The sequence below is a fragment of the Monocercomonoides exilis genome, assembly GCF_001643675.1.
Source record: "Monocercomonoides exilis strain PA203 chromosome Unknown scaffold43-869231, whole genome shotgun sequence".
Lineage (NCBI taxonomy): Eukaryota > Preaxostyla > Oxymonadida > Polymastigidae > Monocercomonoides > Monocercomonoides exilis.
The window spans coordinates 135,143-154,118 of NW_027150588.1; the positions used below are offsets into that span (position 1 = coordinate 135,143).

At 41.2% G+C, this 18,976-nt stretch overlaps 3 protein-coding genes across 3 annotated transcripts; 2 read left to right on the forward strand and 1 right to left on the reverse strand.

Moving 5' to 3' along the window:
• Positions 1-399: 399 nt before the first annotated feature.
• Positions 400-6,471, reverse strand: MONOS_15460 (uncharacterized protein; the record flags this gene model as incomplete). Its single annotated transcript, XM_067868340.1, has 1 exon — positions 400-6,471. The coding sequence occupies one exon, from the start codon at positions 6,469-6,471 to the stop codon at positions 400-402; it is 6,072 nt and encodes a 2,023-aa protein (XP_067722047.1).
• A 1,485-nt stretch (positions 6,472-7,956) lies between these two features.
• MONOS_15461 (uncharacterized protein) lies at positions 7,957-8,247 on the forward strand (the record flags this gene model as incomplete). The annotated part of the gene is made up of 2 exons (XM_067868341.1): positions 7,957-8,003; positions 8,085-8,247. The coding sequence occupies 2 exons, from the start codon at positions 7,957-7,959 to the stop codon at positions 8,245-8,247; spliced, it is 210 nt and encodes a 69-aa protein (XP_067722048.1).
• Positions 8,248-9,752: 1,505 nt separating this feature from the next.
• MONOS_12203fu15464 (uncharacterized protein) lies at positions 9,753-18,435 on the forward strand (the record flags this gene model as incomplete). Its single annotated transcript, XM_067864805.1, has 1 exon — positions 9,753-18,435. One exon carries the CDS (start codon positions 9,753-9,755, stop codon positions 17,982-17,984), a length of 8,232 nt encoding a protein of 2,743 aa, XP_067722049.1. The 3' UTR covers positions 17,985-18,435.
• Positions 18,436-18,976: the final 541 nt, after the last annotated feature.

Genomic DNA, 18,976 nt, shown 5'->3' on the forward strand with positions numbered 1-18,976 from the left:
TACATTGAAAAAAACAAATACATACACACATGAGGCATCTCTCCAAAATCACACTTCCACTCACACAATGAAAGTTTGAAGAAAAATCAATGAAGGGTTACAGATGCAATTATAAATACACATAGCAAAATACATACAAACAAAATACATGCAAACAAAATACATACAAACAATACATATTCATCAGCCCTTGCACATCACAGGGTGTTCAGCCAACGCAATCCAAGCAGCCAGCCAACACCCATTCGCAATGTGCCCACAACTCCAACCCTTCTGTGTTTCCTCTTCCTGACAGTTGCCAACATAATCGAAACTCGTTCAATCTTCAGCAACCTCACATTCTCACATCTCTCCACAAGCTCAACAACCTCTGAGGAACATGCTCTGCACACAATTTGCTCATTGACTCATTTGCTGCTCTGTCCCTTCATCCTTCGCCCTGTCTGCTGCCTCTTCCCTGCTCCTTTCCTTCTTTGTGCTGCCACTCCCTTCTTCTCTCACACACCTCGACTCCTCCTCAGCCCCAACCCCAACTGCATCCGACATCGTCATCACCACTACCCCTCCCACAAAATGCTTGAACGTCTCCCGCTTTATCTCATCCAGAGATGGCCTGTTCCCCACTTTCTCGCACACACACCTCCCCACCAGCTCCCTCACCGACGACTCACACACCCTCGACACATCCGGCCTCTCCCCATCTTTGATCTTCTGCCCCGCCACCTCTGCCGCATACTCCCCAAACGGCACCTCCAGCGTCAGGCACTCCCACAGCATCATCCCAATCGAGAATGCCACCGACTCCTTTGTTGCCCCCATGTTCTTGTTCATCAGCAGCTCTGGTGCCTTCCACCTCAGACACTCTTTTTTGAAATCATCCTCCTCCTCAAACGCTGATGATGGCAGAGAATCATCATCATCATCGCTGGCGGATGTCACAACAGTCGATGATGAGATGGATGATGAGTCCGAATCATCGGAGGAAGAACAGTCGGAGTGGAGGGCAATGCAGATAACCATGTGCTCCGAGAATAATACAATGTGAGGACTGAGGTTGGCAAGAGACGAAAGAGGATTGCTCATTTCATCAAACGAGTGGAGTGCCCCATTCGCCACCCAGAACAGGATCTGCGCTCCTGTCACCTCTCTTTCTTTCAACGAGCCAATTGCCATCTCCTTCTTCTCATTCCTCCCATGCAACAACATGAACAGCGAATCACGCAGATCCACAATCAGCTTCTCATGGGGAGACGAGCACGCCATCGCATCCACCAAATTCGACATCGATGAGGTGGTGGGGCACAGATCCTCCCCTCGAACAAATGTGGTTTCAGTGTCTGTTGACGAAATGGAAGGTGATGGCAATCTCTTTTGAATCTCTTCCTCCCACTCCTTCTCGTCCACCTCCTCCAATGCCCATTCTGGAATCTTGTCTGAATCCTTTCCAAGAATATATTCTGTGGAACCACTCTCAGATAGAAGATGCTCTGACGACTCTGAATGTTCCAAGCTTTTCTCATACACTCTCTTCTTTCCATTCTCTTCATTCATCTTCTCAACCTCCCCTCCAGCTCTCCTCCACCGCTCCTCAGGTGCCATCTCCATCGTCACCATCTCAAACGCTTTTGGATCCTTTCTGATGTTGTCATTCACAATCTTTTCCAATTCCTCTTTTCTTTCCTTCACTTTCTTCCACCGAACAACCAGAACAATTATGACCACAAGCAGTATTACAACAACCACAACGCAAACAATCAATAACAAATATGATTTTCCTTCTTTTCCTTTTTCAACGATTCTTTCATCTTCTTTTTGCGCAATCTCGCTCCTGTTCTTCAAAGGAAATTGTACTGTCGATGCTGTAGCATTTGGGCTTCCAAACAAAACACAAACACTCACTTCTATTTCATCTCCACAATTGCTGATAATATCTTTCGCAACGCTTCCTTCAACTTCTCTTTCTGACAAAAACCCATTTCTATCAAAATCATATTTTTCAATCTCTTTTTCTTCTCCTTTTCTCTTCACAACTGCGAATGACAGATTGCATGGAATTAAAAGCGATCCTTTGAATGTCAGTTTCATTCTGTCTGTTGTTTCTTTTGCCTCGACACTCTCCAATACTGGAATGAAGAATGATGAATCCCTTTCGGAAACAATCCCTTCAAAACTACACCCTTCATTCAACATCCAGAGTGATGTATTTCTCTCTAATCCATCTCCTCCTTTCAAACTCACAATATTCAACTCCCCGTTTCCTGTGCATATCACATTCCTTCTTGCTGATGGATATCCCTCAATTGATGGATTATTATTCAAAAACTCTCCTTTCTCAATCTTCACATTCCCTCCACTCATTGTTATTCCACCTTCTGGTGAATTTGAGATTGTTATGTCTTTCATCAAAACAGAACTCTTCACAACATCCACAAGAGATCCATCCCATCTGCACACTTCTCCCGTATTTGAATATTTCTCATTCTTTTCCCAATTGCTTTTTGAAACATTGCCTTCATCTTCTTCTTTACCATCATCTCCATCGAATGAACAAGATTCCATTCTGACGTTGGTGCATTCACTGATCACCATCTGCCCTCCCTTATTGTTCACATTTCTCACTCCCCTCATCGAGCAGTTCAACAAGCTCACTTCTTCCTTCCCGTCTCTTCCTCCAATGATGCTTCCAACACCACTCATCGTCACATTCATCACATTCCACATCTTCATCTCCACTCTCGAATCTCCCCCAATCACCACCATCCCATCACTTTTCGACTCAACCCCCCAAATCCTTGTTTCTGTCATCACAACTGTTCCCCCTTCACAAAATGAAAACAACGGCTGGGTGGTGCTTATCCAGCTGAATGTGCACTTCTCCATCGACAGCTCTCCACTCACAATCCCCATAAATGTCCCATTCACTTCCAGCTCCAGCGATGAGCTGAACCCACATTCCCTCATCTCTGTCCTCCCATTCTCCACTTTCACAATCCATCCATCCATGCTCCAAAACCCCACTTCCATCACAAACAGACACTTCTCAACACTGCACTCACCCACAAACACCACAATGCTCTCTTCATCCCATCCCACCTCAATCCTCGAATCCAAATGAATCGTGGCTGCTGTCCTACTCACCAACTTCACTTCCATATCCCCAATCAAGCATTCTCCTCCCATCTTCCCTTCTCCATCTACCAAGATCGCATTCATCACTCCCTTCTGAATGTGCTTCACTGCACACTCGATGCTCAGACACGGATTGTTCTGTGCCCCACATTGTCTGCTGTCTCTCTCACCCCCGCTCACAAACACCTGCGGCCCATGGAAAAATGTGATCAGCGGAATCAGATCAACCACAACCCCTTCAATTGCATCACTCCCACACATCGAGTTGTTCGACTTCAGTGCATCCTGCTCGAAGTCCAGCACAAACAGCGTTTCATTGATCTGTTCCCCAATCGAGTGGCACTTGATGAACACATCCCTCCCCACAAACGCCTCGTTCATCACAAATCGGATGTTCTCCATCCTCAATCCAAGGAATGGCGCTCTTCTGCGATCTGCTTCGGCACTCCCATCAAGCGCATCAATCATCATCCCTCCTCCTCTCCCTCCATTCCCTCCATTATTCTCTGCCTTATTCCCATCAATCACACTCATTCCATTCACAACAATTTTCCCATTTCCCTTCAATCCAACATATATTCCTCCTCCCTTTCCACAAACACAACTGCACCTATTTACATTGCATCCATCAACTGTCAATGTTCCACTCCCTCCAACTGTTCCTTTCATCCATCCTCCATCTCCCTCATTCTTCACAACTCCACTGAAATTGCATCCTGAACAAATCACACTTGTCATTCCTTCATAAAATTCAATGGCTGAATGATCATTGAATGTCAGCCCTTCTCCAATCACAAATCGATCCATTTTCAGATTCCCATTTTGCGCATTCACAATGCTATATCCAAAGCCCACACTTGATGTGCTCTCTGATATATGAGCAACTGAGCAGTCTGTGAGTGTGAGTGACGAGCTGGTCAAACCAATGAGCGATATTGCACTCGACAAGGAATATGGAATCTGGAAGGCAATGTTCTTGATTGAACTCGCACTCTCAACATTTATCAAATACGAAGATGAAATTCCACTCGGCACTCTCACATTCACATTCGTCTTGTTAATCCCACAATACACCTCCCATTCATATGACCCTGCCATCGACACAACTTCTCCCAGCTCAAACCCTGAATCCAGCACAATATTCTTCTTTGACGAACTGAATCTGTTCTGTGAAGCAAACGCGATCGTTTTGCATGGAAAATACCCAAACCCACAAAACCACGAGTCATATCCTCCATACCCATTTACCCCCTTCCCCACATGTGCTGCTCCTGAAAGTGCATCAAAAAACGCATTCAATGGGAATATTCCCATCCCTGAATCATTCCGGTCACATCCCATCAGCTCATCATAAATAGAAACATTTCGCGAGAAATTCAGCTTTGCGATTGTAATTGTCCCGCTCACCAGCTTGCTCCCATTCACAAAAACATCTTTCCCTCCCAATGTTGCACTGCAACCAACAAAACTCTCTGTTGTTATCGCAAAATCAAATGAGCCATCTGCTAGCCATAGCATCACCCCTCCTCCATATCCACTGCACTTTGTTTTGTTGAATTTTGTTGCTCCTCCGCTGTGTGATGTTGACGTTCCAATGCGAGCTTTGCTTGTCGAAGATGCCAACTCAACCTTTATCCCTCCCCCATTCCCACCTTGGCAAGAGCATCCTTCCATTGTTGTATTCCACACTACAAATGTCTCTCCTGCCTTCACGCTCTTTGCTATCACCACCCCATCACCCCTTGTTCGATTCACATTTCGAATTGTCAAATTCCCCAGCACACTCTCTCCTGATGAAGATCCTGCTGATGATGGTTCGGAAAATAATGGTTGACTCATTTTAATATTTTTGATCTCCACATCAATCATCTTCAGCTGCCTCAGCGCCACTTCAAACACACACTTCGTCATTCCACTCCCACCTGATTTCGAAGAGTCGATCAAAACATCCTCCAGCGAAAGAGCCCCGCTCCCTACAGACACCATAAACGCACTCGGCGATGAGCTTCTTGTCGCGTTGTGATCGATCCCCACATGCCCCACCTCCAGTTTACCAGTAGATATGCTAAACAACGTTGGCGAAGATGAAGAAAGAGAACTTGTCCCAACCACGCTCACTGTCTTCCCTCTCCCTGTTATTGTTATCTTCTTTTCCCCAACACTGATTGTTGTTCCTTCACTCTCATGCTTCCCTCCCAGCACTGTGACCGTTGAGCTCAGCTGTACTATGCTCGACCCCACCGCATGCCCCACTGTCTTGCACGGTGCTGACTCACTCATCCCACACACATTGCCCGAGTCACTTCCACTCACACCAACATACCGATCTTTCATTCCCTCCTTCAGCCAGTCCTTCTTTTCTGTATGCTGATAACTATTGTATAAATAGCACACTCTCCTTTCATTTGTATTCGTTGTGTACGATTCATGGAATGGGTTATTTGATGAAAAAAAATTGTAATCATCTTCCAAAAACACATCGTGGCCTTCAGCATTTGAAATAGAGCACATGCAATTGTTAAAGAGGAAGAAATAACAATAAAAATTGAAACTTTGAACTTTTGATTGACATGGATAAAAATACAATCCTCCGCCTGTTGCAATTGCATTGCAAGAAATGAACTGGATGCTTCTCATGTTGAATTGGGCCGGAACAGTCATACAACACAACCCTCCCCCAAATTGACTTGTAAGAGAACATGAAATGAATGAGCATTCAAATACGCAAGCGCTCTCTCCTTTACCACTTTCCACTCCAATACATTCTGATCCAGAAACCTGAAAAGTTGAAAGATAAAGCCCCCCTCCAAATTCAAATGCATTACATTTCTCGAATTCGCAGCCGCTGATCCTGACACATGAAGTTATCGAATAAGCACACATTCCACCACCACCACCATAATCTTGAGAAATGCAAGCATTAAATGAAGTATTTTCCACCTTCACTGAATTGATTTCATAGCACATTATTCCTCCACCATACCAATGTGCTTGACAATCATAGAATGAACAAAATTTCACTGAAAGTGTTCCAGATAACATGCCAGACATGAAAATGGATCCGCCATTTGAAGTTCCATCTGAATAAGAAGTTCCTGTTCCAGTGGTTTTTGAACCATTCCACACACACCAAGTGAACGAATTCGCACCATCGTCTGCTATCTGCTGTCTCACTGGTTTCGATGGATTCCCTTCACTCCCATTGATTGCAACATTTATAGTCCTGCAACATCCAATAAATGAAGTGTTTGATGCAGTCAAGGAAGCCAAGGGATTGTTCAGAGAGGGAGCAATCCCTCCATCATACACATCATGAACAGATGAAAAGGAGCAGCTGTTCATCAGACAAGATGTTTGGAAAAAAGAAATCGTTGGAGACGAGCACTCATCATTTGCTGTTGAAATGTTGAAAAATGTCAATTTGGAGAGAGATATATGAAAAATGGATGATGATGCTAAAAATGGGGATGAAGACACACGAAAAGATGTGAAATGAGATGAACGAACAGAAACATGACAATTTTCTGAAATCTCTCTTTCTGGCGTTTTTGAAGAGAAAAGAGGTGGACAACTCTGTGAAACAAGATCTGAATGCGATATGAGTGAAATGTTTGCAAATACCCCACAACACCTATTCAAATCAAGTGGAGATATTTATCTCTCGATTCCAATCTTGCATCCGCTCAATTCAATTTTACTGCCTTCCTTTGCCTTCATCACATTTCTCTTTCCATATGAAATTAAAATCAATGAATTCAAATTCATTGAACAGTTGAGCATCTTCAAACGCCCCAGAACTTTGCTTCCTTCATTAACTTTTCGTTTTTAAAAATAATTTGTGCTTTTCCCCTTCTTATCTGAATTTTCTCCTTCAATTTGGTCATTTCCTTCACTCATGTTTTTCTTTTGCTTTATCAATAAATTTTCTTCATTTTCATCCTCTTTCTTTATTCCTCCAATGCCTTATGAATGTGCATCAAACACACTTTGATTTTCATATTTTTTGTTTTGGAGCTCATTTGCCCTTTTATCCACAAAATAATCCATTTTTCTTCCTTTCTCTGGTCTCTCCACCAAACTTGCCTTGTCATTTGTGATATCCATGCACATGCACTGCACACAAATAATGCAGACAAATAAGTTCATTCCTGACAGCGATCAAGCAATTCTTCTAAAAAAATCACTTTTTCTTTATTTCTTGATATTTTTTAAATTAATATGGGCATGTTGTTTTTTATTTGCAGGTTAATTCTTTTATTCTGATTCCATGGAATGAATGAGCTTTTATGTTCGTTTAACTATGAGCGCGATTTGCTGTTTTGTTGGATTTTGAGAAGATCTTTTGGCGATTGGCCTGATCTTTCTTGTAATGAATCCGCAGCGTTTTTCTTGTTCAAACAATGATGTTTTTATGACAAAGCATCAAGTGTGACAGTGTGAAGAAACAACATAATGTCATTTGATTGGAAGCATTGTTTGTTCTTCTGCAAGCGCATTAGCAGACAAAACGAAACAGATATTGAATGAAGGATTTTGGAAAAAGGAAGAGGACAAAAAGGAAATGTTAAATCATTTTTGATTGTATTCAGTATGCAATTATCTTTTGATCCTAATTTGAATTTCGTTTATTTTTGCATTTACCAGCTTGAGAAACCTTGAATAGTTTTTCGAAAATGCGAATTGTCTTGGGTGTGATTGGCCAGCAAGAACATGTTCTGTAAATCGTGAAATTGGATCAATAGAAGGAATTTTTGGATTTCTTCAAATATTTTGAACAGAAACAGGTTTTGTTTCAGGAGAAGATGAGAATTTTTAAAAAATTGATGAATGGAAAAAACATGGATGGAAGAAGGAATCTTATGTGCAATGAGAGCGTATGCATTTCTTTTTTTGTGATAAAGTCTGGGAGAAAATTCATATTTTTTTGTTTTTTTTATTTTTTTTTCATTCAACAGAGTTATCAATGAGCAATGGCCAAGGACTTTCATGGCTCTTTTTGCTTTGCTGTTTGGACAGATTGCTTTGGTGGAGGATAACAAGAGATGGAAGATAGAAGAATTGGACCAAAGAGCTTGTTTGGAAGAAGAAAATGATCAGAGAAATGAGATGAACTTTTGACGAGGAAGGGAGAGATGGAGATAGAGGAAAGACATTCTGAAGAAAAGTGAATTGAGGTAGAATGGAATGAGATTAGGGGATGAGAGGAAACCATTTTGGAAGCGAAAAAGAAGGAACCAACTTGAGTGGATAAATCTGATGGATCGGCAGGAAGACTCTTCTTCTTCCTCAATTTCAAAATTGCTCCATTTCATCTTCGCCTTCTCCTTCTTCATTCTCTTCATTGGCATAGCAACATCAAACATATCTCAAGCATATTTATCAGCTTCTTCATCTCTATTTGATTTTTTGAAAAACAACAAATCTATTATTCTCCGCTGCCTTGCTGTTGTTCAGCCACTCTGCACACAAATTCATTCACAATTGTCTTGAGTGTTAGAGGCGAATCTTTCCTTTTTCAGATTATGAACAAAAGAAAAGATGAAAAGAAATTGCCATCTTCTTCTCCTCTTTCTTCTTTGTGGTTATCGTTTTCGACTTATTCATCAACAGCCAACAGAAGCGATATTGGTTGTGGGATTTTTGTGAAGACGGTTCTTTTGACTAAGCTTCATCATCAATGAAGCGAGCGAGTGAGTGAATAAGTGTGTATGTGTGATAGAAAAGAAGAGAATGTGAAAGGAAAAGAATGAAAACGAGTTTGTTGGAGAAAATGAAGAGGATGAGACTTCAGAGAAGAAAAAGACAAAGCAGAAAAGAACTTGGAATCAAGGAGAATGAAATCTATTTGAAAATCAAAGAAAAAAGAATTCAGCGTGATAAAGGTGGATGTGGAAGAAGTGGAAGACGAGCAAGATGAAGCAAAGGAAAAAGAGAAAAGGAAAAAGAAGGCTGGAAGAATTTCTGACGATTCTATTCGAGATATGAGCGAAGTGCTTGTATTCACAAATTCTGTTATGTTTCCATGGGATTGTCTTGCTGATTTGAACATTTTGTCCATATTGTTGTGAATGCATTTGGGCAAGGTGTTTCTGCTTAATGGTTGCCATGAAGTTCATTGATGACTTGAACACAGTTTGCTATTGAATCTTCTTCTTTATTATAATTATTATTTCTGCCATTTGTTTGCAACAGCGTTATTTTTTATTTTTCTTTGTGTGCATACAGATATTGATTTTTTCAATATAATGAAAATGTGAAAATTATATATTTTTATTGTTGATAGAAATACACACTTGACATCTCATAAATGCTTTTTTTGTTTTTTTCTATTTTCTGGCAACTGCCAGAGAGAACGAAATTTTTTTCTATTCGCTCAATAATGACTTCTTTTCAAAAACAAATTTTGAACTTCAAACATTCTGCAAATCAATAAAAAATATTATGATATCTCCAATAAATATATCTCATATTGATTTCTTTTGACTTTTTATTTTAACATTTTGGTTTTGTTGCTTTTCAAATTTCCATAAAAAACATTTTTCCGATTTAATAAATAAAGGGAGAAAGTTTTTTTAATTCCTTTTTTAACTACGACTGTTTCCATAGGGAAGCTCTTTGGCAACATGAGAGCTTCATTCAATGTTGTTATATTTCTGTCACTTGCTGTTAACTGCGAATATGACAAAGGTTTTGTGGAAAAGAAAATGCTGCAAAAAATGAACGAGGAGATACAGAAAGGCAACATTAACAATGAAGGCAAAAATGATGCGAATAAAAATATTTTTGGCATTCAAAAGGAAGTGATTAGAAATATATCTGTCTTTCACATTTGCTGTGCTCGAACAAGTCTCAATGCAATTAATACCTCCTTGTGTGTGACCCAACTCAACATCATCCCTCTCACTGGTTGTCCACTCCTCACTGCCAAACACCACTCCGCTGCCTCCATCTGCTCCTCCACTTGCACCATCCACCCACCTTCCCTCACCAACAACCACCACCACCACCACTGCCCCCTCTTCCTCTCTGCCCATGCCTCCCTCGCCCTCACAAACTTCTCCCTCATCACCCACCAACCTGCCATCTTCTCCTTCCCCCTCTTCTCCACCCCAAACAATCTCCTCCATAATGCCCACTCCCCAATCCCTGCCTCCTTCTCCATCTCTCACTCCTCTTTCTCCTCCTTCATCTCCCTCGTCCAGCCCTTCCTTTTTTCTCCTTCTTCCCTCTCGTCCCCTTCCCCATCCCCTTCTCCATCCCTTTCCCCTTCTCTTTCATCTTTCTCATCCTCATCCTCATCCTCTTCTTTTTCTTCCCCTTCCCCTTCGATTTCCCCTTCGATTTCCTCTTCACCTTCCTCTTCCCCTCTCCATGATCATCGCCAATCCCATCCCCACCTCCAAATCCATCTCAATCTCCATCTCTCAAACACCATCTTCTCCAACATCTCCTCTTCCCAATCCCCTCTATCACTTCCATCCCTTCCTTCACACTCACTCAATCCTCTCATCTCAACCACCTCAACCACTTTTTCAGCTTCCACTTCCACCAACATCAACACCAATTCAATCCCCTCCTTCTCTCTTCACTCATCCCTCTTCATCCGCTCATCCATATTTCTCCACACCCACAACCCCATCGATGGGGCTATCCTCCCCAACCTCAACAACCCATCCACCTCTCTCTCTGCCTTCAACACATCTTTTCTTCACCAAACACGTTCTTCTCCAAATGATGCTGTGGTGCATGTTGGAACGGAATCTCAAAGAAAATCACTTGGAAGACTGGCCACTTTTGATGAGAACGATCATCGCTTTGAGTGGTGTGAATGGAATGATTCAAATAGCGGAGGTAGAAATGGAGGTGCACTTTTTGTTGTTTGCACAAATGCAAATCTCACTGTCGCTTCTTGTTTATTCAGAAACTGTTCAACTAATGGGGAAGCAGGAGCGTTGTGCTGTGGGCAATTGTTGAAAATAAGCACTGCAAAATCCAATTTCACAAACTGTTCAGCTGCTAGTGGAGGAGCAGTCGCTTCATGGGGTCCTCAATCAAATTCTGTTTGGACATTCTCAAAAAACAGAGTGAAAAGCTGTAAAATTACAGGTTGGTGTGGAACTGGCTGGTATTTTAATATGTATTATTTTCCAGAAAACGGACAATTCCTGTTCTCCGAATGCTATTGCAGAGCAAACACTGGTGGTGATTCTGCTGGTTCTTTGACATTTCATTACCCTCCAGGAAGCAATCCATCTCAGTTTATGGTTAATGATTGCCAGTTCGTAAATAATAAATTGACTGCCTCTTCCACATACGGTGGTGCTGCGTTATGTTGCACCAAAACGTGTGATTGGATGAATGAAAAAAAATTCATCACTTTCTGCTTCTTTGATGGAAATACAGCAATAAATGGAAGGGGGAATGATGTGTTCTTTAATGGAAGCAGCATCACTCAATCCCCGTTTGAGAATTGTGGATCAACAACCACAACACAAAGAGTCTGGAATAACAATACAGCTGACAATACCGTGTTCAATGGCTGGCTCCCACTTTTCGCTCAGAACAAAATCGTGGCAAACAACGGAACTAATTCTGATGCCTGTGGCAGACCCCAACAAACACCATGCGCCACCATCGAGTATGCTCTCACCGGCTTCATTTCACACCTCCAAGACGCCTCTCTCACCCTCCTCAACTCAACATTTGTTCCCACTCAAACACTCACTTTCAGCGCCATTGACACCAAAATCTCAGGAAATGGCACAACAGCCACCACCATCGCCTCCAGTGGCATTCCCCAACCACAAAACTCACATTCACACTCATCACAATCAACATCGTCATTTTCTTCATTTTCATCCTTGTCATCATCATCAATATCTTCTTCACCAGATCCATCTGCCTCGTCTGCCCTCTTCCAACAGACTCAGGGCTCCCTCACAGTCTCTGCCCTCGCCATCGCCCACAACTCCTCAAATCAAATCACCCCCATCCTCTTCCACCTCTCCGATAACTCCCCTTCCCTCAACCTCAACACAACCACCATCACCGGAACAACCCCATCTTCATCATCAATCACCACACCCCTCTTCTTCCTCACTGCTGGCTCCCTCGCCCTCAACCACACAGCAATCACCAGTCTCACCCTCAACAGCCAAAGCATCTTCCACCTCACCTCCCTCACAAACCCCCTCACCCTCAACTCCTCCAACATCACCCACATCACCTCCACAGCCACCCCTGCCAGCTGTGTCCTCTCCTCTGCCACCTCTCCTGCCCTCTCCCTCTTCCTCGCCAACTGCACCATCACCAGTATCAACTCAGAACAGTTGAGCCAACAAACTGCCACCAATGGCGGGTGCATCTCATTCGCTTCATCTGCCCCTGCCAACACATTTTCAGTAAGCAACACGAATTTCTCCACATGCTCTGTGAGCGAGGATACAAGTTCTGGAGGAAGAGGCGGGGCTCTCATGATCGAGTACAAGGATGATTCAGAAGTGTCATCCACAACCTTTTCCATCACCAATATCGTGTTTTCAGGCAACAAGGCCAGTGTCGGAAGAGATATGTATTTTGTGTGCGAATCATTTGTCGCTTCCGTGAAAGAGCCCTTGTTCTCCTTCATGAGAAGCATCACTCAAAAAGATAATTCGATTGTTGGACATGATGGAACGCAAATGTTTAGTGATTGGGATGTGAACTTGTTCATATTTCTGGATGGATGCTTTGCTAACAAGGTGTTTGTGGATGGGAAAGAGGGGATAGAGGAGATGTATTGTGGTCTGGAGAAGGCACCATGTAAGAGCGTAAATTATGGAATGGGTCATTTGAAGAGAACACAGAATATAAAGCAGGAAATTGTTTTATGTGCAAATTCATCTTTAACTGGATGTGCAGATGTGAGTGAAATGCATATAAAAGCAAACAGGGAAGAAGTTATAAGCATCGAATGCCAAAGAGATGTTAGTGGATATGAAGAATTCATTTTAAAATCAGAATCGCTAACAGAAATGAAGTTCATTGGGATTGTTGTTCCATCATGTTTCAGCAGAACAATCACATCAGTGATTGAATCGAGCACTCAAAATGGCGAGTTGCACATGAAGAACTGTGAGATGAGTGTTTTTGGAGGGAAGGAAAACACGATTGGATTTTTCTTAATCAAATTGACAGGAAAGATAGTTGAACTGGATTCTGTCACGATTTTAAATGTGAAATCAACAGTCTCGTTGTTTTCAATTTCACTTTCCTCAGCAAATATGAATGAACAGGAATACAAAGTGAAGCTGTTGAATTGCACATTGGAAGGATTGGAGATTGATAGCGAAACAGCAGTTGAAAGAATAGCAGCAGTGTTTGGAGGGAGCATAGGCGTTGGAATGGTGATGAATGGAAGCAAGATAGAAGGGGCAATTTCAAAGAAGAGCAAAGAAGGAGGAGCATTAAAAAATAAATTGAATGAAGGAGGATATGTGACAATTCAAAAGAGCTCATTTGTTGGATGTGTTTGTGAGAATGAGAACAACGGAGGAAAGGGGGGAGGGATATATTTGGATTGCCATGCTTGCTCCAATGGGAAGCCATTTCTTTTTGAAAACGTTTCATTTGCAAACAACAATGCAGCCATTGGAAAGAATGTGTTCATTTTGGGAAAGGATTTTAATTCTTCTGTGACAAATACTTCGTTCAACTTTGATTATTCATCAATGATTAATGATAAAACTCTGTTTGTTGGGAGTGATAGCTATCATTCAAACAAAGATTTATTCATGTTCCTCGTTCCATACAGCTCCTTTGAGATATTTATCTCATCTGAAGGATTTGATGTTGCACGTTGTGGAAGTGAGGAGGAGCCATGCTTAACAATGTGGAAAGGGATGAAAAACATGAAAAAGGAGATTGGAACGAAAACAATTCAGATTGAAGGATCAATTTTGATTCGAGATTCATTCAATGTTTCCAATTATCAGATCAAAAAGGATGTGAAGATGGGAGATGAAGAAACAAAAGCAACTTTGAATTTTGAAAAGGCAATTGGAAACAAATTGGAATGTTTCATGGGAAATGAAATTCACCTTGAATTGACAAATATCCAACTGCAACTGTCATTTGGATTTGACAACTCAGCCAAAACGATTATTTCAAACAAAGGTGGAGATTTGGTGATAATTGGATGTTCATTCCATTCAGAAGCGGGAGTGAACAATGGATTTGATTGTGTATTTGTGGATGTGATTGGAGGCAGTGTGGAAGTGAATGGTTTGTCGATGGATTCATGCAATGTTGGAAACAGTATTTTTGTCATTCATGATTCTGAAGTTTCTTGCAATTTGGAGAATGTTCGAGTGAAATCGTTGAATGAAAGTGGAGGTTGCTTTTTGTCAATCAAGAAATCTGAACCAGGAATGAAGATAAATGGAGAAAATGAAGAAGGAATAAATCTTGTGATTGAGAAATCATCATTTTCGGGAGTGAAAAGGAGCGACAATGGAGCGAGTATTTTGGAATCAAAGAGTGAGAAAAAGATTTGTTTTGTTGTGAATGCGAGCAACATTACAGGAGACAAAGCAGAAACAAGTGAAAAAGGAGGGGCAATATTCTTCACATTGTGTGCATCAGGATCAATGAAGATGATTGACTCAACAATCAGTCAATGCAGCTGCAGTATTAGTTCAGGGAGAGGAGGAGGAGTATATTTGGCAACAAAGGAAAGAGGAGATTTGAATTTCACATTTGTGGGAATGAAGTTCAGTGAGAACAGCGCAAGTGTTGGAAAAGACATTTTCATTGAATGCTTCAACATCACATCCCAGATCAATGAAAGCCAATTCCAGTTTGATCTTCGAGAAGGCTATTACGATCGTTTCAACGCGATATTTGGAAGAGATATGTGCGATCATTCAGGTGACACAGATTTGATCAGATTTGTGACGATTCTTCAGAGTGACACAATCATTGTATGCAGTGTGAATGGATCGGATGAGAGGCAATGCGGAACAAACACACTTCCATGTTATTCGATTGAACATGGATTAGTGCATCTGACCTCAGATATTCTGAGTCTGATATTCGTTATTGAAGAGAGTTTGATTGGTGATGAGATAAATCTGAACGAGATGAGTTTGAGTTCGAAAAGCAGAGATTTGTGTAAAGTTGAAATAAAATCGAACATTGGAAAAGCAAAGAATTCTTTGATTTCAACAATCGGAACAGTTTCCTTTTTGAGAGTGCGATTTGTATTTGATTCAAATTCCATCTCTTCACATGAATCATTGATGTCACCAGAAGGCGGAATTCTTGAAATTATGAATTGTTCATTCACAACAAAACAATTTATGGAAAAAGGAAATATGGCTTTTGCGAGCATTCCATTTCACATTATAAATATGGAAAAAGGAGAATTACAACTTGATGGATGCACAATATCAAATCTCATTCTTCATGAATCTGCATTATTTCTTTCATCTTTTCTTCCATCAGTTATTGATTCATTATCAATTTGCAATTCAACAATTTCAAAATCTCTATTGGATATAAATGAATGTGGACAATTAACAATAAAGGATTTCAAAACAGAAAATATCACTGTTGAAGGAAATGAAGAATCATTGATATCGTGCTTATCAATGAAAAAGACGATGAAATTGACAAATTTCACAATGGGTGGAGTGAGATCAAAGACCACAAAAGGGAAATTGATGAAAGTGGAGGATTGCACAGATGTGAAAATGGACGGTTGCATTTTCGATAGGAGTTCAAATGAAAGAAATGATCAGTCTTTGAATGAAAAAGAAGAGATGTGCAGATGGGATGGATCTCTTGTGGATGTTGTGAAGAGTTCTGTTTTGATGAAAGACATAACAATCTCAAATTCACCAGAAGGTGGAATAACAATGAGTGGAGGGAATGTGAAGATTGAGAAAGGAGAGTTTTTGAATAATAATCCATCAATTGAGGGATATCCATCAGCAAGAAGGAATGTGATATGCACAGGAAACGGGGAGTTGAATATTGTGAGTTTGAAAGGAGGAGATGGATTAGAGAGAAATACATCACTCTGGATGTTGAATGAAGGGTGTAGTTTTGAAGGGATTGTTTCCGAAAGGGATTCATCATTCTTCATTCCAGTATTGGAGAGTGTCGAGGCAAAAGAAACAACAGACAGAATGAAACTGACATTCAAAGGATCGCTTTTAATTCCATGCAATCTGTCATTCGCAGTTGTGAAGAGAAAAGGAGAAGAAAAAGAGATTGAAAAATATGATTTTGATAGAAATGGGTTTTTGTCAGAAAGAGAAGTTGAAGGAAGCGTTGCGAAAGATATTATCAGCAATTGTGGAGATGAAATAGAAGTGAGTGTTTGTGTTTTGTTTGGAAGCCCAAATGCTACAGCATCGACAGTACAATTTCCTTTGAAGAACAGGAGCGAGATTGCGCAAAAAGAAGATGAAAGAATCGTTGAAAAAGGAAAAGAAGGAAAATCATATTTGTTATTGATTGTTTGCGTTGTGGTTGTTGTAATACTGCTTGTGGTCATAATTGTTCTGGTTGTTCGGTGGAAGAAAGTGAAGGAAAGAAAAGAGGAATTGGAAAAGATTGTGAATGACAACATCAGAAAGGATCCAAAAGCGTTTGAGATGGTGACGATGGAGATGGCACCTGAGGAGCGGTGGAGGAGAGCTGGAGGGGAGGTTGAGAAGATGAATGAAGAGAATGGAAAGAAGAGAGTGTATGAGAAAAGCTTGGAACATTCAGAGTCGTCAGAGCATCTTCTATCTGAGAGTGGTTCCACAGAATATATTCTTGGAAAGGATTCAGACAAGATTCCAGAATGGGCATTGGAGGAGGTGGACGAGAAGGAGTGGGAGGAAGAGATTCAAAAGAGATTGCCATCACCTTCCATTTCGTCAACAGACACTGAAACCACATTTGTTCGAGGGGAGGATCTGTGCCCCACCACCTCATCGATGTCGAATTTGGTGGATGCGATGGCGTGCTCGTCTCCCCATGAGAAGCTGATTGTGGATCTGCGTGATTCGCTGTTCATGTTGTTGCATGGGAGGAATGAGAAGAAGGAGATGGCAATTGGCTCGTTGAAAGAAAGAGAGGTGACAGGAGCGCAGATCCTGTTCTGGGTGGCGAATGGGGCACTCCACTCGTTTGATGAAATGAGCAATCCTCTTTCGTCTCTTGCCAACCTCAGTCCTCACATTGTATTATTCTCGGAGCACATGGTTATCTGCATTGCCCTCCACTCCGACTGTTCTTCCTCCGATGATTCGGACTCATCATCCATCTCATCATCGACTGTTGTGACATCCGCCAGCGATGATGATGATGATTCTCTGCCATCATCAGCGTTTGAGGAGGAGGATGATTTCAAAAAAGAGTGTCTGAGGTGGAAGGCACCAGAGCTGCTGATGAACAAGAACATGGGGGCAACAAAGGAGTCGGTGGCATTCTCGATTGGGATGATGCTGTGGGAGTGCCTGACGCTGGAGGTGCCGTTTGGGGAGTATGCGGCAGAGGTGGCGGGGCAGAAGATCAAAGATGGGGAGAGGCCGGATGTGTCGAGGGTGTGTGAGTCGTCGGTGAGGGAGCTGGTGGGGAGGTGTGTGTGCGAGAAAGTGGGGAACAGGCCATCTCTGGATGAGATAAAGCGGGAGACGTTCAAGCATTTTGTGGGAGGGGTAGTGGTGATGACGATGTCGGATGCAGTTGGGGTTGGGGCTGAGGAGGAGTCGAGGTGTGTGAGAGAAGAAGGGAGTGGCAGCACAAAGAAGGAAAGGAGCAGGGAAGAGGCAGCAGACAGGGCGAAGGATGAAGGGACAGAGCAGCAAATGAGTCAATGAGCAAATTGTGTGCAGAGCATGTTCCTCAGAGGTTGTTGAGCTTGTGGAGAGATGTGAGAATGTGAGGTTGCTGAAGATTGAACGAGTTTCGATTATGTTGGCAACTGTCAGGAAGAGGAAACACAGAAGGGTTGGAGTTGTGGGCACATTGCGAATGGGTGTTGGCTGGCTGCTTGGATTGCGTTGGCTGAACACCCTGTGATGTGCAAGGGCTGATGAATATGTATTGTTTGTATGTATTTTGTTTGCATGTATTTTGTTTGCATGTATTTTGCTATGTGTATTTATAATTGCATCTGTAACCCTTCATTGATTTTTCTTCAAACTTTCATTGTGTGAGTGGAAGTGTGATTTTGGAGAGATGCCTCATGTGTGTATGTATTTGTTTTTTTCAATGTATTTTTTGAGTTCAACTGTCATTTTCAAAAACAATATATAATCAACTATTTTCTTGTTCTTTTTTTTTTCCTTTTTTGAAAATGCCAATGAGAAAAATCTTGTTCTTGAACAGTAAATTAACATTGTCCCTATTTCTGATTGAGCTTTCATAAATATGTGAAACTCTTTGATGAAAAGGAATTCATCATTTCAAATACTTAATGAAATCATTAGAACCAGGAATTGTTGTGCTGTTCTTTTTTTCTAGAAAAACAAAAATAGAAATCAAAAAAAAAAAAAAAAAAAAAAAAAAAAAAAAAAAAAAAAACGATACAGGGTTTCTTTTTCGGCCGACACTCATGCCAAAAAATTTCCTTGTAGCAAAGGCCTAGATCAAAGAGATAACAAACTAGCTTAAAAGTGCTCTTAAAACTTACAAGTGTAAATTTTGATTTTTGATTGAAAAAATTTTCTTTTTGATCACATTTTTAATTATTCTTTCTTTGATTTTTTTAAAAAAAATTTGACTCGCATGCATTATTTTTAAAATAACTAGAATTCAAGAATGATAAACATCCTCAAAATCTTATGCACTGAAAACATCTTTTTGAAGA